Source organism: Sus scrofa, chromosome 4, assembly GCF_000003025.6.
Source record: "Sus scrofa isolate TJ Tabasco breed Duroc chromosome 4, Sscrofa11.1, whole genome shotgun sequence".
Taxonomy (NCBI): domain Eukaryota; kingdom Metazoa; phylum Chordata; class Mammalia; order Artiodactyla; family Suidae; genus Sus; species Sus scrofa.
In genome coordinates, this window is record NC_010446.5 from 83,068,467 (window position 1) to 83,092,941 (window position 24,475).

Sequence of the window (24,475 nt, forward strand, 5' to 3'; positions counted from 1 at the left end):
GCAGAGGAAGAAATAAAATAAATTACTAAATCCGTCCACTTTTAGCTCAGGCGTGACCCAGAATCCTCACAAATCCACTTTCCCCAAAACGAAAAAAAAGTGTAATACTGTTCCCTCAAGTATCAAGGTTGTTTTTAGAAAGCTTAACTAAGAAACAGTAAATGCCAAGTGTGTTTCACAGGGGGGGAATGGGAACGTGAAATCCTACACCTCCTTAAAGCGGTCAAAACGACTGAACACCAGAGTCCAACTGGGAATGCGCGCGGGGGTGGGGAGAGCTCAGCTATCACTTTTAGGTTTGGCTCGGAGCCGCAGGACAGTTTACATAGAGTCTGTTTGGAGCGTAAAGTCCCCGAGGGTGGTCAACGCATCACTGGCGACACCTAAGCCCTCCCGAGACTGTAGGGGAGCGGCGGTCAACACAAACTTAGGTCCTTCGGCGGAGCGAGGACAGCGCTGGAGAAGAGCTAAAGCGCCAACTTTTGCTCTAAACGCTGCAGCACCGGGAGGTTCGACAAGTCTTCTCCCGAGTCCCACTCCAGAAGCCACCCTAACACCAACCTTAGCCACTACTGTCTGCCCCCGGTCCGACCCCCCGAGGAAAACCCAGCAAGGGCGGCGGCTGGCAGCATGCAAAGGGGAGGCTTGGCCGTGGGAGGACACGGGCGCAGAATCCGACGGCCGAGGTCCACCCAGCATCCCTGAGTCTCCGGGGGACCCCTACCAGGCGCTATCCCACCTCCAACAGCCCCCGCGGCGCGGCCCCCTCCCCCACCTCTGGGCGGCGACCTCAGCGCCTCCGCCCCGGGGCCCCTGCTCACCCAGGTAGCGGCTCCGCAGCCGGGAGGGGTCCTCCAGCCCGAGAGACCTTTTCCTCACGTCCCACAACAGGTGTGGGCAGGAACCACCCCGAGACATGGCTCTGCCGGGCCGGGGGAGGAGGGGAGACCACCGCGTGGGGGAGGGGAGGAAGGGGAGGGGACACGCGGCTCAACACCCCAGCCGCACCGGCACCATCCGCGCGCCGAGCCTCGCGGGCGCAGCGAGTTAGATGGCGGCGGCAGGATCGACCCGCGCGCCTTCGCCCCCGAAGCCTGGCCGCACCCGGGCCAGAGCTCGCCTCATACTCTCCCTCTCAGACTACCCAGAACATCCAGAGATCAGCAACAGTCCCCTCCCTCGGCCCCCCTCCAACAGGAGGAGACCGAGGAGGCGGAAGCGGCCTCGACTCCTCCCTCTCCTCGTTCTCTACACCCTCCCTTCCAAGCCTTCTCGCGAGATAACGACCACCTTGGGGACTGAGGCAGGTGTGCGCCAACGCTGCCCTTACCCTAGAAAAATGGGTTCAGACCACTCTAGCCAAATCCTTTATGCTTTTTGGATAAATGAGGACTAGAGGGAGAAGGAGTTGAAATCAGAAGTTTTTCGCTCACGAGTCTCATTCCAAAGGAAGCAAGAGAATTGTGCGGCGTCATCTTTAGTCGGGGCACGGGAAGGCCCGAAAAGCCCATTTTAACTAGGGGCCTCCTTAACCAAAGTGAAAGGGGATCAGAAGCGGTGCAGCTTCACTTTCCCTTCTCCAACATGGCCTCCAGGGCAGCAAGGAGAAATTGGAGGTTTGCTCTGGACCCCGCCCGCGCCTCGGGGCTGGCCAATCACCGCGGACAGTTCTAGTTGCGCAAGCGCACTACAGGTAGGACGCGAGGTTGATTCGGTGAGGCAATCCTTTTGCCACCTGTTTCCATGACCCCTCCTCCTCTTAGGCGGTGGGAGGCCAGTAGGCGGGCTGGGGGCGGGCCATCGCAGTGTCTCCGCCCCGTCCACCTTCTCTGGGTGCGGGCCCGCGGGTAGTTGGAAAGAGGTCAGGCAGAGCTACGGGAAGGGCACCCGGAGGAAGAGGAGGGCGAGAGGCGTTGAGGCAGGGGAGAGTGACGAGGTGCCCTTCATTGTCAGCCAGGGACGAGCACGCGGCCACTCTCCCCTCACTCCGACTGCCCACGATCACTCGTCCGCAGAAATGTCAGCCGCCGGCGCCCGGGGCCTGCGAGCCACCTACCACCGGGTTCTCGATAAAGTGGAGCTCCTACTGCCTGAAAAATTGAGGCCGTTGTACAACCACCCAGCAGGTAATGAACCCAGAGTGGCTCTCACCGAGTCCTTCCCTCCCCGTCCCTCTAAGAGACGTTTAGAGGCCCGCTGACAACTCTGCCGCTGGAGGCGTCACCCACAGCCCCATCCCCTTCCCTTTAAGTGAAACCGTGTACTCTTTCTTGCATTTCACGTTTTCTTTTCCAGCATCTTTCATCAACTCCTAGTTTTCAAGCAAGCGCCCTTTGCGACCTTGGTTGCACCTCATCCCTTAGGCACCATTCACACCCGGACCAGGCCTCTGGGTTTCATCCTTCTCCGTTTCTGCGGCCAGGAAAGGGTCTTGGGCCATTAGGAAACCTCATTTCCTCTTTTCCTCCAAGAGTAGTGGTATATTGACCCACGCGGAGAAGAGCTGTCGTACCGCACCGGCGGATTTAGAGTAAAGGTCGTACTTCCTCAAACTCCAGCTGACAGGCCTGCAGATGTGTTACCCGGGTTTCTGAGTCAGTGTCATTCCTTGTCCCATAGGCCTAGTTTTTTTAAAGTTAACCTTATTTATTAAATTACTACTAAACCAGCTCTCCCTAGACCTTTTTGTGCGGACGGACCTGGATTTAATTCTGCTCAGCTTGCTTACTATAGGTGTGACCTTGGGCGAAATCTTTTATCTTAACTTCTGTAAAATCTGATCGATGTGAGAGTTAAAGATAGCATATGTGTCTGTTTCTTTATAAATTCTCCATAAATACTAGCCCCCTCTTTAACCTATTGGAAAACAATGTTCTTGTGGTTGAAAAAAAATAATTCTATAAGAAACTGGAAGATTCCTAATTCCTCCAACTCAATTTAAGGTCCAGAATTCTGTTACATTGTCTATAAAATGGTTAGTAATAATACTTACTTGGCTGGGAACTAAAACCAGATATATTCTGAATTCACTTTTGAGCCTCAGACTTAGCAAAGGAGAAAATGTATTATAAATGGAAAGACTGAGTACAACTCCAAAGCGGCCCATTTTTCCTACTATCTAAATCTATCTCTGCAGTTGGTGTCATTAGGAAAGCTGTCTAAGTCATATATCTGACTGAAGCAGCTTTTGGAAGTCTGAGATGGTTACTAAATCTGATTTCCAGTTTGATAATGGAATGAATTGTATCTTGGAATTTTACTTTAGTATAATGTAATTTATTGCAGTATTGTATGCTTTATAAAATTGGTTTTTAAGGAGAGGTTTTTGTTGATAAAGAATTTCAGTTTGTTTATCTTTTGATTTTTTTTTTTTTTTAACACTCAATTTTTTGGAATTGTGCTGTTTCGTGGCAGAGATTTTCGGATGGAGAGTTGAGCAACACTTCTGTAATAATCTGGGTTTTAGACTCAACAGAATTCTATGGAGTCCACCCTGACCATTGTTAAGCTTTGTGTTTGGGCTGTAGGATAAAGACAGAGGAGTTTTAAACTACTTTAAAACTGAATTGGAGGGTAGTTCTGTAGTGATCTTTTCCAAGGCCTTGGTTTTAACCACTTAAAATCATTGTTTATAATACTTTATTCAACTTTCAAAATAAAAGTTATTGTAAACCTTTTTTCAGTGTAGTGGAAGGAGCATGGGCTTTGAAGCCACCTTGACCTGGGTTTGAATCTTGGCTCTGTGACCCTGACCTTAAATCCCCCAATCCTTAATTCTAATCTATAAAATGGAGATAATAATCATCACCATTTAAGGATTGTTGTGAAAATCAAGTGATGGTATTGTCTGTAAAACATGTAGCAGTGTTTGCACTTCAACACTCAATAAATGTTAGTATTTGTGCCCTCTTAAGCTTTTCACCAGTATACAGAGTAAGTATATGTATCAGTGCAAAATGATTTGATTAAAAAGTTGTAGGCACACCAATGTAGAAATGAAGAAACATGAAAAATATAACTTGAGATTAATATTGAATAAAATCTGAGGAAAAATGAGTTATCAGACTGAATATTCAAGGTTTTTATGTACTATTTTGCATAATAGTATGTTTCTGGATCATCATTTTATTTCTTTTTTTTTTTTTTCCGGGCTTTTTAGGGCCTCATCTGTGGCATATGGAGGTTCCCAGGCTAGGGGTCTAACTGGAGCTACAGCTGCCGGCCTACTCCAGAGCCACAGCAAGCCAGGTCCAAGCTCCGTCTGTGACCTACACCACAGCTCACCTACACCACAGCTCATGGCAACACCAAATCCTTAACCCACTGAGCGAGGCCAGGGATCAAACCTGCAACCTCATGGTTCCTAGTTGGATTCCTTTCCGCTGCGCCACGACGGGAACTCCGACAGTCACTTTCTTACCATGGTTCAACTTTTTTTCAACTTTATGATGGTTCAAAAGAAATACGAATTTAGTAGAAACAGTACTTTGGATTTTGAATTTTGATCTTTTCCCAGGCTAGTAATATGTGGTATGATGCTCTCATGGTGCTGGGCATCAGCAAGGAACCACAATTCCCAGTCAACCATGTGATTAGGAGGGTAACAACCATTCTACACCCATATCGCATATTGTTTTTCACTTTCAGTACAGTATTTAATAAATTACATGGCATATTCACGAGAAACAGTTTATTATAAAGTAGACTTTGTGTTAGATGATTTTGACCAACTGTTAGCTAATGCTAGTGTCCTGAGCATGTTGAAGGTAGGCTAGCTTAAGTGTGATATTTCAGTAAGTTATTAAATAAATTTTAAGCTTATGGTATTTTCAACCTTCAATGGCTTTGTCAGGATGTAATCCCATCATAAATCAAGGAAAAATCTGTACACAACTGAATTCATGGATTATACACACACAAACTATATATATATGGAATATATGCTCAAATTTTTTTTACGATGGGGCAATGTGTTCAAAAATAAGTTAGGAGACCACAACTCTAAAGAGTCTAAAAATTATCCTAGAAGGTGATCACAGAGGTACTGATGCCCAGTTATAAGATAAGTAAGTTTGGGAGAATGTAATGTACAACCAACATGGTGACTATGGTTAACAATGCTGTATCACGTATTTGAAAGCTGCTAAGAGAGTAGGTATTAAAAGTTCTCATGACAACAAAAAAAGTGTAACAAAGTGAGGTGTTAGATGTTAACTAAGCATAATAATAATTTTGCAATATATATGTATATCATCAAATCATTATGTTGTATACCGTAAATTAATACTGTATTATGTTTCAATTATATCTCAAAACTGGGTGGGAGGATAAAGTAAGAGTCAAATAAATAATAAAAATGAATTAAAACTCTCCTTCAATTAAGTTGGCCCAGAAAACAGGAACTTGAACCGTAAAATTGTTGTTTACTATAGCTTTGCTTCTATTGAATTAAATTTTAGCTCTGTTGTTTACTATAGCTTTGCCTCTATTGAATTAAATTTTAGTTAAGTGGAAGAACTTTTAAAAGAAACTTGCTGCAGTGCTTAGTTTGCTGTTGCTCAGAATATCATTCTCTAGAGTGCATGATGTTCTCTCTGTGAAAACTCATGGGAAAAGTTACTTTATGGTCTTAATAATAGGAATATTCGCATTTTTCCTAGGTAAGAGAATTATTTTTTCTTTTTTATCTTTAGACCTAGAGAATATTTCTTAAATAAAAACACACTAAATGAACTATTACTAGCAATGTAAAAGCAAGCCCTAAAAAAAGTTGTACATAGTTTGTCATTTCCAAGTCGTGTAATAATATTAATTTGGGCACAACAAGGTCCTACTGTATATAGCACAGGGAACTATATTCAGTATTCTGAGGTAAACTATAATGGAAAAAAATATAAAAGAGAATGTATAAATATGTATAACTGAATCACTTTGCTATACAGCAGAAATTAACATTGTAAGTCAACTATACTTCAGTTTTTTAAAGTTTTAGTAAAATATTAATTTTGGCTGTAAGAGAGTGTCTAAAGTGTTTAAACTGTGGTATGGCTTAATAGAAAGAGGACTAGGCTTAAAGAGGTCTATATTCTGGTCTTTGCGTTATCTGGGACTACCCAAGAATGAAACATTACCTAATTTTTAAGTGCCTTTTCTTTTTTTAATATATAAAAATAAAGGAGTTTGGATTTTCTTTAAGGTCCTTTCCAGCTGTAATAATCTACAACTTGGTATTTCTATTATTTCCTAGTTTCAGAGACTTAAAAAAACTCAGATTTCATTGAGGAAAAGCCTATAATTATTATTAGAATTGATTTTAAGGATCTAAGTTTTTATCCTTGCTGTGCTATGTATTTTACACATGTAATTTTACCTCTCTGGACCTCTATCTGGTTTACAAGATGATTGTGTGAACTAGATGCTTTCAACGATCGTTCTAAATCTAGAAGTTATTGATTTCTTGTTATCAAAAAAACATGTAAATTTAGAGTTCCCATTGTGGCACAGCAGAAACAAATCTAACTAGGAACCATGAGGTTGTGGGTTTGCTCCCTGGCCTCACTCAGTGGGTTAAGGATCCGGCATTGCCGTGAGCTGTGGTGTAGGTGGCAGATGTAGCTTGGATCCTGTGTTGCTCTGGCTGTGGCGTAGGTGGGAAGCTGTAGCTCCAATTAGACCCCTAATCTGGGAACTTCCATATGCTATGAGTGTGGCCCTAAGAAAAAAAAGAAAAAAAAAAAAAAGTAAATTTAAAATATATCAATCCTAAAATGCATAATAGCTATCAAAGCTAGTCTCTTCATCTGTATTTTTCTTTGGCATTTTCACCAAAGCCTGTTTTCAAACAATATCTCGTTTTTATTTTGTTTATTTACTTATTTTTTGTCTTTTTGTCTTTTCTAGGGCCGCACTCGAGGCATATGGAAGTTCCCAGGCTAGGGGTCGAATTGGAGGTGTAGCCACCAGCCTACACCACAGCCCACAGCAACTCCAGATCCTTACCCACTGCATGAGGCCTGGGATCAAACCCACAACCTTGTGGTTCCTAGTTGGATTTGTTAACCACTGAGCCACGATGGAAACTCCCCCAAACAATATTTTAAAAAGTATCACAGTCCCATGATGTTCTGGGTACTATTCGAGTGAGCTCTTTCCAAGGAATATGTACGGATAGCCAATGAGCACATGAAAAAATGCTCAACATCCCTGATTATTAGAGAAACGCAAATCACAACTACCACGAGATACCACCTCACACTAGTCAGAATGGCCATCATTAACAAATCCACAAATAACAAATGCTGGAGGGGTGCAGAGAAAAGGGAACCCTCCTGCACTGTTGGTGGGAATGTAAGCTGGTACAACCACTTTGGAGAAAAGTATGGAGGAACCTTAAAAAACTATACACAGAACTACCGTATGACCCAGCAATCCCTCTCTTGGGGATATATCTGGACAAAACTTTCCTTAAAAAAAGACACATGCACCCATATGTTCATTGCAGCTCTATTCACAATAGCCAAGACATGGAAACAAGCCAAATGTCCATCAAAAGATGATTGGGAGTTCCTGTCGTGGCTCAGTGGTAACGAATCTGACTAGGAACCATGAGGTTGTGGGTTTGATCCCTGGCCTTGCTCAGTGGGTTGAGGATCCGGTGTTGCCGTGAGCTGTGGTGTAGGTTGCAGACGAGGCTCGGATCTGGCATTGCTGTGTCTTTGGCGTAGGCCAGCAGCTGCAGCTCCGATTAGACCCCTAGCCTAGGAACCTCCATATATTGTGGGTGTGGTCCTAAAAAAGGACAAGAGACGAAAAAAAAAAAACAGATGATTGGATTAGGAAGATGTGGTATATATACACAATGGAATACTACTCAGCCATAAAAAAAGAATGAAATGATGCCATTTGTAGCAACCTGGATGGAACTAGAGACTCTCATACTGAGTGAAGTAAGTCAGAAAGAGAAAGACAAATACCATATGATATCATTCATATCTGGAATCTAATATAAGGCACAGATGAACCATTCCACAGAAAAGAAAATCATCGACTTGGAGAATAGACTTGTGGTTGCTAAGGGGGAGGGGGAGGGAGTGGGGTGGTTGGGGAGCTTGGGGTTAATAGAAACTATTGCCTTTGCAATGGATTAGCAATGAGATCCTGCTATGTAGCACTGGGAACTATGTCTAGTCACTTATGATGGAGCATGAGAATGTGAGAAAATAGAATGTGTACATGTATGTGTAACTGGGTCACCATGCTGTACAGTAGAAAAAAAATGTATTGGGGAAATAACTATTAAAAAAAAATTCAATATTTGTGTGTGTGTGTATGTTTGCATGTATATAAAAGTAACTTATTCTGGAGTTCCAGTTGTATCTCAGCAGGTAATGAACCCGACTAGTATCCATGAGGATGCAGGTTCGATCCCCGACCTTGATCAGTGGGTTCAGCATCCCATGTTGCTATAAGCCATGATATAGGTCCCAGACTCAGCTTGGATCTGGTATTGCTATGACTGTGCTGTAGGCCAGCAGCTGCAGCTCTGATTCAACCCCTAGCCTAGGAACTTCCATATGCCCCAGGCGTGACCCTAAAAAAATTTTTAAAGCATAAAATGAAAAAAATAAAAGTAATTTACTCTGTTTCAAGAAGTTGGTCTTTCCCTAGGGATTTGTTTCTGCTGAGCCACAAAGGGAGCTCCTCTTTGTGTTTTTTGTTATGCCTGAAAAGTTCATAGTTTTACAGTAAATCCTTGTTGCTTATCTACATTATGTATAGTAGTTTGTATCTTTTAAATCCCATACTCTTAATTTTTCCCTCCCCCTCTCCCCTTTCTAACCGTACATTTGTTTTATAGAATAGTTCATAAAGGGTTTTTTGTTTGTTTTGTTTTACTTGCTTTTTTAGGGCAGCACCGGTGGCATATGGGAGTTCCCAGGCTAGGAGTCGAATCAGAGCTATAGCTGCCAGCCTAGGCCACAGCCACAGCAACGCGAGATCCTTAACCTACTGCGCAAGGCCAGTATCCTCATGGATGCTAGTTGGGTTTGGAACCCACTGAGCCACAACAGGAATCTCTATAAGTTTTTTTGTTTGTTCTGTTTTGGGTTTTTTTTTTTTGGTTGTTTGTTTTTTGTCTTTTGTCCTTTTTTAGGGCCACACCCCTGGCATATGGAGGTTCCCAGGCTAGGGGTCGAATCAGAGCTGTTGCTGCCGACCTGTGCCACAGCCACAGCAACGCCAGATCCGAGCCGAATCTGCGACCTACACCACAGCTCACAGAACGCCAGATCCTGAACCCACTGAGCGAGGCCAGGGATAGAAACTGCAACCCTGTGGTTCCTAGTCAGATTCATTAACCACTGAGCCACTACGGGAACTACCCCCTATCGTTTTTTTAACAATGAAAAAAAACTGCCTGTTTGCGTTTATAGATATCCAACTCTGATTTCTGTCAGTTGTCAGGACCCTCTGATATCTCAGAAAAATTAGAAATTTAGAATGTCTTATTAATATGTATTTGCTACTAATATTTTTAAATTCAGTGCTTAGCATTTGTTAAACTAGTTTAGGGTTTGGTTAGTAGTTTAAATTATTCACTAACTAAAATATTTATACTTCCCTTGGCCCACATTCTAGCAACCATAATTTCATGTCTGAAGTTTTTATGTGATCAGTTGTATGGGAGAAGGGCTGTTAATATTTTAAAACTATCACCTAGCTCAGGGCAGTTGAGTAAATTAGTTACCAAGCAAACTTACTGAAAAGCTTGACTCTTCATTAACCCTGAATGGTCAACTCTTTCAGCGTGTAAAGAAACCAGAACCTTAGAGGCATTGCTCACAAAACAGTTTTTGGGGTGGCAGAGAGGAAGTGTCATGTTTAAAACAGGAAGAAAGGAGTCTGTTGAGAAATTCAAAGCCAGGGACTAAATCAATGTATTGGCTTAACCTTGAGTAATGAAGCCAAGATTCATGCAGGAATGAAAGATAAACTTAGTAATTGGTACTTCCTATGACCCTAAGATTTTGTATGTGACAAAGAAAAATAAACCAGGTGTGATGACAGGAATCTCAGAAGCTCAAGCTGAATAAAAGTTTGAAAAGATTGACTTATAAGATTCAGTGCATTATGGCCTCAGATTCATGGGAAGAATTTTCAAGAGCTAAACGGAGGAGTATCATGGTCTGAGAGCAGAGTAACTAATGGATAAAAGTCGGTAAAAGCCCTGATGTAAAGGGAACATGATGTCCCTAGGGATGAGTAAATAGGAATTCTACCTTCAGGATGAAGTAGTGTGGAAGCAAACCTGCATCAGATGTAAAGTTCGAGTATCTTTTATTGCCATCTCTCCTGGATAAGGTTAATACAATTCATTTCTGTTCAAATATATTATTTGTCAAGGAAAACTTAAAAACAGGCTGACTTCAAGACCTTGTCTAGTGAAAGATCAGTTTAATTGTTAAGTGCAGAAAACAATAAAAGAATAGGCTACTTTGGGAGTTCAGAGAAGGAGCATTTAATATAACTTGGAGCTGTTAAAGAAGGCTTCCTTTAGGAGATGAAACCTACAATGAGTTTTTGAAGGATATTAAGAGTTTGCCAAAGACAAGGCAGAATATTGGAAAGGGACAGTGTAAACTAAGGTTTAGAGCTGTAAAATGGCATGAAACTAGTTGCATGTTTGCCTAGCTTGTTAGTCCAACTAGGCCAGGATTTCTTAACCTTGCACTATACACATCTGGGGGGCTGTGCTATGCATTACAGGGTGTTTAGCAGCATGTCTGGCCTCCACCTAGTAGGTGTCAGTAGCAGCAGCACCATCACTATAGTTGTGACACTAAAAATGTCCCCAACACTACCAAATGTCCCCTGGAGGGTAAAAATCACTCCTGGTTTGAGAACCAGTGACCTGGGCTAAAATTTAATTAAATTAGGATTTAAAATTTATAATCTGAAACTCACTGCTTTTGTGTTTTCTGTTCTTTCAGTTTCTTATTTAACATTTTTTTGAAATTCCAACCTAATCTTAACCAGAGATTTCCATTATCTTGTTCAAATATTGGGAGGAAGGGATCATGTGGCTAGAGTTCTAGAGATGTAATGGTAGCTATGATCACAACAGTACAAAGTTTAGGGGACTGGGTAAAAGTTCAAGTATAGTAACTCAGAAATTGAATATAGGTAGGTAAAAACAACAAAATTTAGCACTCCTCAATGGTTTAATTCTCCCAACAACCATTTCAGCACTGTCTCCAGATTTGCTCTGCAATGTAAAATATAGAAAACTTAAAGGTACACAGTAAAACATGAAAATGACTAGCTTTCACATGTATGTGAGAAGATGAACAATTGTTTTGGCCCATAAAGAAAGACAGGGTCTGTGCCATGATATTCTAGTGTTTGAAGAATTTCTAGTTTAAAAATGGTATTCTGCTCCTTTGAAGATTGAGAAAATAAGACTTAGACTGCAGAAGTACTTTAGGATTAGGTTTAAATATTCTAGGGAATCAGTAAGCTTACTTAACTCATAAGTATAATAAGCCAAACTTATCAGTATGTAGGAATCAGGCTGATAAAAACACTTTAGGATTTTGGAGTTCCCACTGTGGGACAGTAGCTTGGGTCTCTGTGGAGGCACAGCTTCAATCCCTATCCTGGCACAGTGGGTTAAAGGATCTGACATTGCCACAGCCGTGGCTCAGATTTAGCCCCTGGCCTGGAAACTTCCATATGCCATAAAATGGGTGTAGCCATAAAAAAAAAAGAAAGAAAGAAACATCATTTTAAAGAATTTTTTAGTTATTTGCATATGTCTATATATACCTAGATATATGCATATTATATATACACATACTAATTATATATATATTAGTCTAAGCTCCAGTTAATAAATTGCTTCCAGCTATGCTAGCTCTTTTTTTATTTTTTTTTCTTTTTCTTCTTTTTTTTAAGTTGGCATGCAATACTATATTAGTTTCAGGTATACAACACAGTGAGTCAACATTTATATATACTTTTTTTTTTAGGCAAGAAATAGATTTATTAAGATGCTTGTGAGAGATGCAAGTGGGCAGGTGAGGAGGCTGTGACTATACTTTTCTTTTTATTCAACATCTGTTAGGTGGTAGGGATATAAATATGAATATTATTTAGACACTAGCCTCAAGTCATAATTTTGATGCGCAAGTGGATATACAATTAACTACAGTAAAATATTAGTACAATATTAATGAATATTAGTAGTAATGTATCTGATAGATTTTTTTTTTTTTTTAGGGCCACACCCGTGACATATGGAAGTTCCCAAGGCTAGGGTTCTGATAGGAGCTGTAACTGCTGGCCTATATCAGAGCCACAGCAACGCGGGATCTGAGCCACATCTGCGACCTACATCACAGCTCACGGCAAGGCCAGATCCTTAACCCACTGAGTGAGGCCAGGGATTGAACCCTCAACCTCATGGTTCCCAGTAAGATTCGTTAACCACTGAGCCAAGATGGGAACTCCATATCTGATGGATTTTTAAATCCCATTATATTAAAATAACATTGAATTTTTAATGAGTTTAGCCGTAAGAACAATGCAAATTAGTTTGAGAGGAGTAAAAAAAAGTACCAAGAACTGTGTTGAATGATAGTCCAAAATGTGTAACACTGCCATCACTTAATAATGCTGGAGTTTCCTGGTGAGTTAAGGACCCAACGTTGTCACTGCAGAAGCTCAGGTCACCATGTCATAGGTTTGATCCCTGGCTTGGGAACTTCCACATGCCATGGATGTGGCCAAAAACAAAAATGCTAAAAGCGAGCAATGGTTTATACTATTTGATACTTTTCTAGAACTAATTAATAAGCAAAAGTTATACAGGCAGCAGATGCTGTTTTTACATTTCTCAAATTTCTCTCATTATTAAAATTAATGAACTACGTTTGATAATAATTCAGCCAGAAGGCACCCCAAAAAGGAGTATTATCACTGGGTTCCTTTTCACTCTGGGGGGGGTGGATTACCTAAGTGAGAAACTAAAGTGGCTTTGATGAAAAACCCTTTAGAATTAAGTTTCCATAAAATGTTTTTATACAGCTTCCAGATATGATTTTATTTAAACAACCTACCTGTGCTTAGGTCATTAAAAGCCTGATGGCTTAGTAGACTTGACATTATCACTGCTGTGGCATAGGTTCAGTCACTCCTTAATCCAGGAATTTCCACATTCTGTGGGCATGGCCAAAAAAAAAAAAAAAAAGCCAACACTATATTTTATTTACCAGTGTATCTCCAATGTATCTCCAGTACACGATAAAGCATGCAGTGAATGGAGTTCCCATTGTGGCTTTGCAGGTTACAGACCTGACTAGTATCCATGAGGATGCTGGTTTGATCCCTGGCCTTGCTCAGTGGGTTAAGGATCCATCATTGCCTCGAGCTGTGATGTAGGTCACAAAGGCTGCTCAGATCCTACATAGCTGTGGCTGTGGGATAGGCCAGCAGCTGCAGCTCTGATTCAACCCCTAGCCTGGGAACTTCCATATGCCTCAGGTGCAGCCCTAAAAGCAAAAAAAGAAACAAAAACAAAAAACCCAACCATGCAGTAATTGTTATGATTGAATGAATGAATGGTCTTCTCTGCAACAAATTAAACCCAGCACTACAACTGGATCTTAACTTAGGTGCTTTTTCAATTTCACTATCTTTTGCTTCTAAATAATAGGTTTAGGTATTTTAAATGTTGTGTCTGAGCATGTGAACCGAAATATTCCTTTATTATTAATGACGGTGATTGCTCACCTAGTGGGGGGAAAATAAATAAATATATCTTTAACTGATGATGCTATTGAGAAATATTATTGGGAGTAGATGAGAAATAAGTGTGTTACATTTGGGTGATTATGCCATTTTAGATGTGATTTTTGTTATCCATAAAAACAAATAGTTTATTCTTACAAAGTAAAGTGGAATGTTAAGGCAGAAATAATAGTCATGAATATAATTAGATTTTTTTAAAGTCTAAATTTGCTTAAAAATCACTATTGTCTTACTTGAAGTTGATCTATTTTTATGTTAAGAAATAAATGTGTTTTGTTGAACCAGTGTATTGAAAGCGTACATACCCTATTAAGTGCTCTGAAATGTATTGGATTTAGCTTTTAACTTGCCATAGCAAAGCCTATTTCTTTCCTATCACTTATCCCCTGGAAAGTTAAGAGAGACATATGATTTGGAAGAGTTAAAATTGGGCAGAATTAATGTTATGTGATTTAAGAGCACTAGTTTAAGAGTTAAGAGTGGCACAGCAGGTTAAGGATCTGGCATTGTCACTGCAGTGGCTTGGGTTGCTGCCGTTGCATGGGTGTGGCCAACAACAATGACAACAAAAAAAAGGCAAAGTTAGAAGACTGAAGTTCCAGTCATAATTCTGGGCTTACTGGCTGGCTACATGACTTGAGTAGATCATGGAACTTCTCTGAGCCTTATCAGTAAAATGAAGAATTTAGATGTGATCTCTGAGTTTCCTTCCAGCTCCGAAACATCATGCTTCTCAAATCTTAGGTTATCTAAGAAACCAGAATTGTTTTCAGTATTATCAACATATATTGAACATTTTGTATAAGGCGGATGATACCAGGATAACTAAAACAAGTACCCTGCTATAAGGAGCTTATGAATCTAGTCTTTCCTCTTTCTCATGTGACCTTTAAAATTGGGTGTTTGGGGTTTTTTTTTGCTAGAATATATAGAATTTTTACAAGAACTTCGACTAGAATAGATATAGTGAAGTGTCATTTATAAAAATTAATGCATATATAAATATCTACTGAGGCTTGTATCCCAAAATTGCAAAATTTGTCATTTCCCCAACTTGAAGACTATCCATAAGTAAAATAACATTAAGTTGCAAGTTCAAGGCAAAGCACTGAGAATGGTTTCCAAAACCATTTCCATTACACTTTAGCTAATTTTAATAATTCATAAAAATAGAAATAATTGACAGAGATCAAAATAACTTAAATATGAAGTATTCATAAAGTATAGTAAAAATTATTAGAAATAGATTGATAAACCTTTAAGTTTTTTAAATGTAGTGATATTAAAAGACACATAGAAAATGTGTCTCCCATCATGGCGCAGGAACCATGAGGTTGCGGGTTTGATCCCTGGCCTCACTCAGTGGGTTAAGGATCTGGCATTGCCGAGAGCTGTGGTGTAGTTCACAGCCAAGGCTCGGATCTGGCTTTGCTGTGGCTCTGGCGTAGGCCGGCAGCTGTAGCTCCAATTATACCCCTAGTCTGGGAACCTCCTTGTGCTGTGGGTGTGGCCCTAAAAAGAAAAAAAAAAAGACGTAGAAAATAGTTGGGTTTATTGATAAAAATTTTTCCTTTTTCCTTTTTTTTTTTTTTTACTTTTCAGGTCCCAGAACAGTGTTTTTCTGGGCTCCAATTATGAAATGGGTAAGTCTTGAGTTTTTGCAGAAGGTACTGAAAAAAATATTGTTTAAAGGAGCTTATTAATTTGAAGTAACTTTTCTGAAGAATGTACTTCTAAATGTTTATGGAATGCCTTGAAATAATTTCATACAAATACTCTCAGATGTACCATTTGTACACATAAAGCACACTATGGACGGGGTTCCCAGTTTGACTCAGCGGGTTAAGAATCCACAACTGTAGCGTAGGTCACAGGTGAGGCTGGGATTCGATCCCTGGCCTAGGAACTGCCATATGCCACAGGTGCAGCTGTAAAAGAAAAAATAAAAAAAGCCTTTGGGGAGCTTACTGAACTATCAATGGAATTGTTGGAATATATGGTGATTCTATATTTAATCTTTTGATGAACTGTACTGTATTCCACTGTGGCTGCGCTATTTTACATTCCCATCAGCAATTCACAAGGTTTCCAATCTCTCTGCTTCCCACCCAACAGTTACTTTTGTTGTTGTTGTTATTTATAATAGCCATCCTAATGGGTGTGAAGTGGTGTCTCATTATGGTTTTGATGTGCATTTCCCTCATTGTTAACCCACAGTACCTGATATGATTAGTTATGCTGAGCATCTTTTCATGTGCTTATTGACCATTTTTACATTTTCTTTGGAAAAGTATCTATTTAAACTCTTTGTCATGTTTTTTCATAAAGTTTTCTGTTGTTGTTGGGTTGGAGGCTATTTTAATTCTCTTAAATGTACTGTTTTAAATTGTTAGAGTAATTCAGAAACTCAGTTGTAAAACTAAGTAGTTTAAAATGTTAGAGCTGGAATTAGCTGTCCCTCAATTTTATGGCCTTAGTTAGGCAAATTCAATCTCTGCCCTTTTGTCTCATCTATAAAATGACAAGATTAAATTAGTGGATGGGAGCTGTATTTTAGAGAGAACTAGAGAGCAGTTCTCTTTTTAGATTTATATGTTGAGAAAAGGTGCCAGCAGTTTAAAATCAATATATCATCTTTAATGATTGTGCTCACACTCTCAGCATTTAAAAATAGTGTGCTATTTTAAGGGGAAAAAAAAGTATTCTTAAAGGTATATTCCTATTTTCTTCTTCTCTCCCTACCACACTTAAAATTATATATCTATAAAGTGGAATTAATTGCAGAAATATTGTTTTTAGGACCATTATTTGAAAAGTAAGAATGATTTAATGTATTTACAGTATATTTGGTGGTCAGGAGACTACTATTTAGAAGCACTGAATTTACCAATAGCTTTGGTGTTTTCTTTGATCTGGTCTATCAGCGTTTTAAAACACTGACAGTATTATATACCCATAAGTGCTTTCTTGACTGTCTCCTTTAAAAAACATCTATTTTAAGTTCATGTTGACATCATACATAATATCCTGATGACAGCACAGCAATAGAAACTTCTGTGTCTTGCTCTCTGGTGGGGAGACTTGTTGATATTTACCTTATGCTTTCCTTTCCCAGAGCATTTGATAGTAATTAATCTATAGTAGCCTATACATGATACATGACAGTTGCTGCTACAAGCCACACAAGTTCTACATTAAACTTTATTAGACTATACTTCTTTAGACATTTGACTGTGGTCAAATCCTTCTTAGCCACTTTAGTTAAAACCAAATAATTCATCATAAAGGTCCAAGTAAATAATCCTAAAAATCAATACTACATACCCTTAAATATTTTAACTTAAAGGATATAAATTATATTCATTTGTCAATCATTTACTATAGGGCCAAAGATTTTATGTATAGATACACAGATTTTGAGTTCTACATCTTCTATCTTGGATGAATTATACCATAGTACATCTTACATAATTTCAGTTTAGTTTTCATTAAAGCGGAGCAAGTTCATAGACCCTTCATAATAGTTACGTCTTGTTCACCCCAAATTTGACAGCAAGTTTTAAAAACTTGCCTTTATTTAGTCTTTCCAAAACTTTAGTTTTCATAGAAATAACAACCCTCATTTTGTATTTTACCTGTTTACATAGTAGTTCATTAAATTAGGTAGATCTCAGTAACAAGTAAAACTGGTATAAACATGTTTGAGGACAAACACAGTGACCTGACAAAAACTAGTGAGAGCAAAAATGCATGAGTGCAGTACGGAATAAATAGCCTGCTAGCCTTGGGTATTCAGCCCCTGGCATCTGTTAGCTTGTTTACAGAAGGAACGGAGCTCATTGGCTACCTGGGGAAGCTTTTATGTGAAGGTCAGTTAACAGCTTTTCTTTTTGTTCATAGTCTTTTTACACAGACTGGGTCATGTTTAACTCTGGAACAATATTCCATTTGGTATAGCTAATTTTTCTGTTTTCTCCTCTCCTTAGGGATAAGTCAGACTATTTCAAGATTATCTGTGCAGATTTTTAATATCTATCTACTTGTTTTTCCAGCTGGAAGTACTTTTATACACTAATTCACAGTTTAAAATCTTGAGGGCTTTGCTATCTCTAAGCATTTTGGAATTGGAATGTTCCATAGTGGTGTTTCATTTTTATAACATTCCTCTACAAGTGTCATATGACTTTTTTTTTTCCTAAAGGAGAAAATATTGGAAGGAAGGAAGGAAAAAATGTTTTATACTATCTGATGAGTATTTACTCCACCCAGTGGAGATAACCAGATGCCAAAAAGAATCACACACATTTGAAAACCATTTTTTAACCGATGGAAACAGAGTGAACTAACTTGAATCTACTAGATGTCAAACAGTCTGTATCGGGTTAAAACATTATCTCATAGTTAATTTTTACCAGGAAAAAAAAAAAAAAGGGAGATGTAAAGGATACTGACGCTCAAAGAACTAGAACTGTTGTGACAGTCAGGATTTGAACCTTCAGATCTAATTTGACTTCAAAGCTGAGGCTCTTAGATAAGCAATGAGGTCCTACTGTATAGCACAGGGAACTATATCTAGTCACTTGTGATGGAACATGATCAAAGATGATGTGAGAAAAAGAATTATGTATATGTATAACTGGGTCACTTTGCTGTACAGCAGAAATTATCAGAACATTGTAAATCAACTCTAATAAAAAGAATTTTAAGCTGAGTTTCTTAAAGACATACATGACCCTCTTTAAAATATTCACCGTGAATCTTTCTATAATAGGTGCTTTCTTCCTATTTTAGGGAGTATTTTACATAATCCTGTGGTATACTTCAAGCATTCTGACTCCACAGTCCTATTTTCTGAATAAAGTTCATAATAGAGAAGAAAAGAAACATAGACTTTCTGTCCCTGAGGCTAGTAATGGCAGGAAACGGTACAGAGACCAATATCCCTTTATCTCTGCTTCTCTAAAGATATAAGCTACCGGAGTTCCCCCGTCGTGGCGCAGTGGTTAACGAATCCGACTAGGAACCATAAGGTTGCGGGTTCGGTCCCTGCCCTTGCTCAGTGGGTTAACGATCCGGCGTTGCCGTGAGCTGTGGTGTAGGTTGCAGACGCGGCTCGGATCCTGCGTTGCTGTGGCTCTGGCGTAGGCCGGTGGCTACAGCTCTGATTGGACCCCTAGCCTGGGAACCTCCATATGCCGCGGGAGCGGCCCAAGAAATAGCAACAACAACAACAACAACAAAAAAGACAAAAAAAAAAACAAAAAAAAAGATATAAGCTACCATTTGTTGTTGTTAATAATAATATTTCCCAGTCACTATACTAAAACACATTTAATCACATGTCACTGGGTAGCTATTAATATTCTTATTTTATACATGAGGAATTTAAGACAAAGTGTTATGTAGCTTAACCAAAGTCACAGAGCTAGTAAATGGCAGAGATTAGATTAATAAGATTTTCTATGATAGGAGTTCCCATGTGCCTCAACAGTAATGAGCCTGACTAGTATCTTTGAGGATGCAGGTTCAATCCCTGGCCTTGCTTAGTGGGTTAAGGATCCAGCGTTGCCATGAGCTGTAGTGTAGCTCACAGACGAGGCTCAGATCCCAAATTGCTGTGGGTGTGGCTCTGAAAAAAAACCCAGACAAAAGATAAAGTTGAGGGAGTTCTCACTGTGGCTCATCGGGTTAAGAACCCAATTAGTCTCTGTGAGGATGTGGGTTTGATCCCTGCCCTCACTCAGTGGGTTAAGGATCCAGCATTGTCTGAAGCAGCGGTGTCAGTCGCAGATGCAGCTTGGATCCCGCATTGCTGTGGCTGTGGCAGAGCCCAGCTGCTGCAGCTCCGATTTGACCCCTAGCCTGGGTACTTCCAAATGCCACAGGTACAGCCATTAAAAAAAAGAAAATTGAAAGAAAAAAGTTGGAGAACCTAGTATTCCACACTCATGCTTTTTTTTTTCTTTCTGTATGTTAATGTGTATTTCCAGGGGTTGGTGTGTGCTGGCTTGGCTGACATGGCCAGACCTGCAGAAAAACTCAGCACAGCTCAATCTGCTGTTTTGATGGCTACAGGTAAATTAAATGAGTATTTCCTTACAGGGTATTCAATAGTTTTGTTTTACAGCAATTTACTTAACTGTTTAGTGTTTGAAATACATATACACACACAAAGAAATTAACAATGTTATCTCTAGGAAGTTACTAGACTAGAGCTGAAGAAGGCAGAGGAGGGTCATAAAGATTTCCCTTTGACGTAAGAACTGAGTATTTTGTGTAATGCTTTTATTAAGGATTCAGTATAAAATGTCTGTCTTATCTTGTGTTGTCTTATTTGTAGTTATTTTACTCTAATATTAAATGTTCATATAAGATTTCAGCAGTACCTATGCTTTTTTAAAAAGATATTTTATTTCAACAGGATTTATTTGGTCAAGATACTCACTTGTAATTATTCCAAAAAACTGGAGTCTCTTTGCTGTTAACTTCTTTGTTGGGACAGCAGGAGCCTCTCAGCTCTTCCGTATTTGGAGGTAAGCTTACCATAGATGTAAAAAAAAAAAAAAAAAATTCTGCCTCAGAAGCCACCCAGCTAGCAATATGTTTTTCTTTTTCTTTTTTTTTTTTTTAAGATTCACACACAGGAGTTTCCTTCATGGCTCAGTGGTTAACGAACCTGACTAGTATCCATGAAAATGCAGGTTCAATCCCTGGCCTCACTCAGGATCCAGCGTTGCCCCAAGCTGTGTTGTAGGTTGTCCAGCGTTGCCCCAAGCTGTGTTGTAGGTTGCAGGCTTGGCTTGGATCCTGTTGCTGTGGCTCTGATTCAGTGCTTAACCTGGAAACTTCCATATGTTGCAGATGTGGACCTAAAAAGAAAAGAAAAAAAAAATTCACACACAACACTAAGACAGACTGTGCCTGAAGCAGACAATTAATATTTCTAGAAAGTCAGGGGGGTTGAGTTAAAAGTGTTAATAAGCAATATGGTTTTAAATCTGTGTATTATATAGATGTTTAGCCCTTTCATAGAATCTTTTATTAGGATAAGACAACATATATAATTTATGATATATTAGGTAATTTTCTGCATGAACTTTTTATCACTTTAATTATATATAATAAAGTGAGACTTAAATGTATAGTTACATAATATTGGAAATGATGTTTAGAGTGAGGCTGCTTGTTTCACTGGAAAGTAAGTATTCTATGAGCATTAGAAATTTTTAAAACTTTATTCAGTAATTAATTATTTGTCAGTGACTGGTTAACACTGCAGTGAGTTTATCTTAGATGAAGCTCGGGCTTTATCTGAATCATGGAAACTTCCTAAATTATAAAACAATAACAACTTTATTTGACTAGAAAAATTTAGTTATCTCAGTAAAGAAATAGGAAACATTGAGGTATATAATTCACCTTCCTTTCAGAAGGCATTCAGTGCTACAGAATATAGTATATTTTAATTTCATTCATCTGCACCATCCCCAGCTTTTCTAGTAGCTTAATGTAATCTCTTCATAATAATCTAGCATATAAAGATAGTTTAATAAATAACTCACTCATTCTACAGAATGCCTGAAAGCCATTTTTAGGGCTTGCCTACATCAATTTAAACTTCAGTTTGTACAGTGATTTTTTTTTCACAGTACTTTTCTCATACACCATCTCAGTTTAACCTTACATTAACTCATGATAGAGTAGAATTATGAAAACACTTAAGTGCCACAATTAGAACTATTATTTCTAATATCAGAAATTCAGGAATTCCTGTCATGGCACAGTGGAAACAAATCTGACTAGCATCCAGAGAACACAGGTTCAATCCCTGGCCTTGCTCAGTGGGTTGAGGATCCAGCACTGCCGTGAGCTGTGGTGTAGGTCATAGACACGGCTTGGATCTGGCGTTGCTGTGGCTGTGGTGTAGGCCAGCAGCTACAGCTCCAATTTGCCTAGGAACCTCCATATGCCTCATGTGCAGCCCTATTAAAGAAAAAAGAAAAGAAAGAAATTCAGATACAGTTTGACAAAAGGATTTTTGATCTTTTGGTTTCAATAGCAGGTTGGTGGAAGATCTAGTTAAAAATACAAGTGCTGAACTCTGGAGCACTTAGGAAAACACTGTTGAATATTTGAAATCAAATCTTTCTGAGAAATTTAGAAGGTGTGATAGGCTTCATGGAATAAGTTCCTTCTTGTGCTTATTCAGTTTTCCCACTCCACTTTAAGCTGAGAACAGTAAGTGGAGCCCAGGGTACTGTAAAATGGAAAGACTCTGGGGCTTTGTGGTTAATTCTTCTTTGAATTAATGAGAATTTAAGAACTCGTCCTTAGCTTCAGAAAACTTAAGTGTTACAACCTGTTAACTCAATAGTAGCCTGCCTGCATCACAGAATTATATTTTATTTTTATTGGTTAGACAGGTCCATTCCCAATTGATTTTATCCCCAGGAAAAATGCTTTGTGAGTATAAAATTAAAAGTTTTATTTTATTTTTTGGGTTTTTTTTGTTTGTTTTTTTGCCATTTCTTGGGCCGCTCCTGCGGCATATGGAGGTTCCCAGGCTAGGGGTTGAATCGGAGCTGTAGCCACCGGCCTACTCCAGAGCCAGAGCAACGCAGGATCCGAGCCGCGTCTGCAACCTACACCACAGCTCACGGCAACGCCTGATCGTTAACCCACTGAGCAAGGGCAGGGACCGAACCCGCAACCTTATGGTTCCTAGTCGGATTCGTTAACCACTGCGCCACGATGGGAACTCCAAATTAAAAGTTTTAGATGACTATGTTTTGGCAAATTTTATACATAGGTTCACATTTGTTATACTCTTGTATCGTTCAAGAAGGAAAATAATCTTAAAGTAATATCTTTGTATAGAGAACTGTATGTCAGTTAAGTTGGCAAGATATTTTGATATGTAGAAGCCAAATGCAAATAAAGCCCTTGGGTTACTTTGCTGTTTACCTGTTTCTACCTACAAGCCCCTGGGAAGATTGTGTAGCCTCTTGACTAGTGAGAAAGAGGAAATGGAATATGCTTCCCATTCCTTTTTTATTATAATGTATCTATTATGATGCATGATTATTTTTCTGTTTTCTTTATAGATATAACCAAGAACTAAAAGCTAAAGCAAACAAATAAGAGTTCCTGATCACCCTAACCATCTAGATGTGGACATAACCACTGGGACCTAGTTTGATTTATTATTCGGTTATTGTAACTGTGCTAATGTTTGGAAGGCATTTTTAAAAATCTAACTGTAACTGGGAGATAGTACCTGATTCAACAGAAAAATAAAGCAAACTTTTAATAATATTGTCTCTTTACATATGACTTAAAGAATTTATCTATGGATATTAGTAACACTTTTTTCTACTATTTGTCCATAATAAATCATACTTGCTCATACATATCACTGGCCTCTGTTCTAGTCAATCAAAGTTGTATATATAAGAGCAGTCACATTCCAGTGAGTCAAAGATAGTTGAAAGGTTGTACAACTGTTATACAGTGAAAGATGATGAAGTAACTAAAAGTGAACGGAAACAGCTAAAGAGATTGAGAAATGGGTCATGAAATAACTAGCAACATTACCTCAAACCATTTTAAAATATTCTAACTTCAAATAAAGAAACCTGTGAATAATTTTCTTTTTGTATATTGTATGAAATTCTTTTACAACTATAAAATAACAAAGGACTTGTAAATTTTTGAAATGCATTCAATTTCTGATAAAATGTGGCAGAAAACTCTAGAGTCAGACAGACGTGAATTTGAATCCCAGCTCTGTGATTTATAATCTCTGACTTTGGGCAAGTTAAGAAGTGCCTGGGACATAAGTCGGCTTTCTATAAATGTTTGTGACTTTTGTTCCCACTATGAGGAAAGACTGGGCATAGATTACTCCATACTAGAAATAATCAACAGCCTATTTGATTCAAACTGCCATTTAGAGTACTGTGCTTTCTTCTGAAAATTGTAGTAAAACCAGTCCTGGTAAGAACTGTAGTCAGAGGAATCAGCAAAGAAAATTATTTCTAAATTTGAAGAAGCAAGTGACAAAAGAACTTTTTGAATAACAACATAGTATAACTGATCAAAATGTGTCAAGTAGCAATTGAAGAACTTGCACTTTATTTATTTATTTATTTTGCTTTTGTGCTTTTTTAGGGCCACACCTGTGTCATGGTCATTCCCAGGCTAGGGGTCACACCACAGCCGCAGTAATGTGGGATCTGGGCCGAGTCTGTGACCTACACCACAGCTCACGGCAACAATGGATCCTTAACCCACTGAGCGAGGCCAGGAATCGAACCCAAAACCTCATGGTTCCTAGTCAGATTTGTTTCCACGGCACCACAACAGAAATTCCCAAGACCTTGCACTTTATATTTTATCCCCTCAACGTAGTCCATCTTTGAGGAGAAGGATGAAAGAATTTGACACAGGCAAAAATGAAGAGATCCTGAAGGCTCAAATTATTACTGCTTGGCATGTGTGTGCACACATGTACATGTTTCCCAGGGTTAAGCATTTAGAAAAAACATCTATGAAGAAATATGGCATTGACACAAAGTTTATTAAAAATAGTATATGCCAAACAGGTGTTTTGCTTCATTAAAACCTGCTCTTTCCTATATGGGTTCTAAGCACCACTTGTCAGTCA

General features: G+C 39.2%; 2 protein-coding genes and 1 non-coding gene across 22 annotated transcripts in view; 2 read left to right on the forward strand and 1 right to left on the reverse strand.

Moving 5' to 3' along the window:
- The window catches only part of DCAF6 (DDB1 and CUL4 associated factor 6), a 158,143-nt gene extending 156,891 nt beyond the window's left edge, over positions 1–1,252 (reverse strand). For 6 of the 20 annotated variants that reach the window (XM_021089459.1, XM_021089453.1, XM_021089450.1 and 3 more), the window contains exon 1: positions 822–1,150. In XM_021089459.1, the coding sequence (XP_020945118.1) occupies positions 822–918 (97 nt within the window). In that variant the 5' untranslated portion in view covers positions 919–1,150. Of the gene's footprint in view, positions 1–821 lie in introns of all 20 variants that reach the window. The other 14 variants (XM_021089470.1, XM_021089455.1, XM_021089461.1 and 11 more) reach the window with 12 other exon arrangements.
- MPC2 (mitochondrial pyruvate carrier 2) lies at positions 1,448–23,221 on the forward strand. The gene is made up of 6 exons (XM_003355070.4): positions 1,448–1,693; positions 2,016–2,126; positions 15,412–15,452; positions 19,800–19,884; positions 20,231–20,342; positions 22,914–23,221. Exons 2-6 carry the CDS (start codon positions 2,018–2,020, stop codon positions 22,948–22,950), a joined length of 384 nt encoding a protein of 127 aa, XP_003355118.1. The 5' UTR covers positions 1,448–1,693; positions 2,016–2,017; the 3' UTR covers positions 22,951–23,221.
- MIR9810 (microRNA 9810) lies at positions 1,897–1,991 on the forward strand. Its single transcript, NR_128495.1, has one exon. It is a non-coding gene; the product is annotated as a microRNA 9810 (primary transcript).

What these genes read in the sequence shown, in the direction of transcription:
- MPC2 (XM_003355070.4), top strand. Translation starts at nt 2,018, where the DNA reads ATGTCAGCCGCCGGCGCCCGGGGCCTGCGAGCCACCTACCACCGGGTT. An exon ending in GTTGTACAACCACCCAGCAG is followed by an intron (nt 2,127 to 15,411) that starts GTAATGAACCCA and finishes TTTACTTTTCAG; the next exon opens with GTCCCAGAACAGTGTTTTTC. An exon ending in TGCTGTTTTGATGGCTACAG is followed by an intron (nt 19,885 to 20,230) that starts GTAAATTAAATG and finishes TTATTTCAACAG; the next exon opens with GATTTATTTGGTCAAGATAC.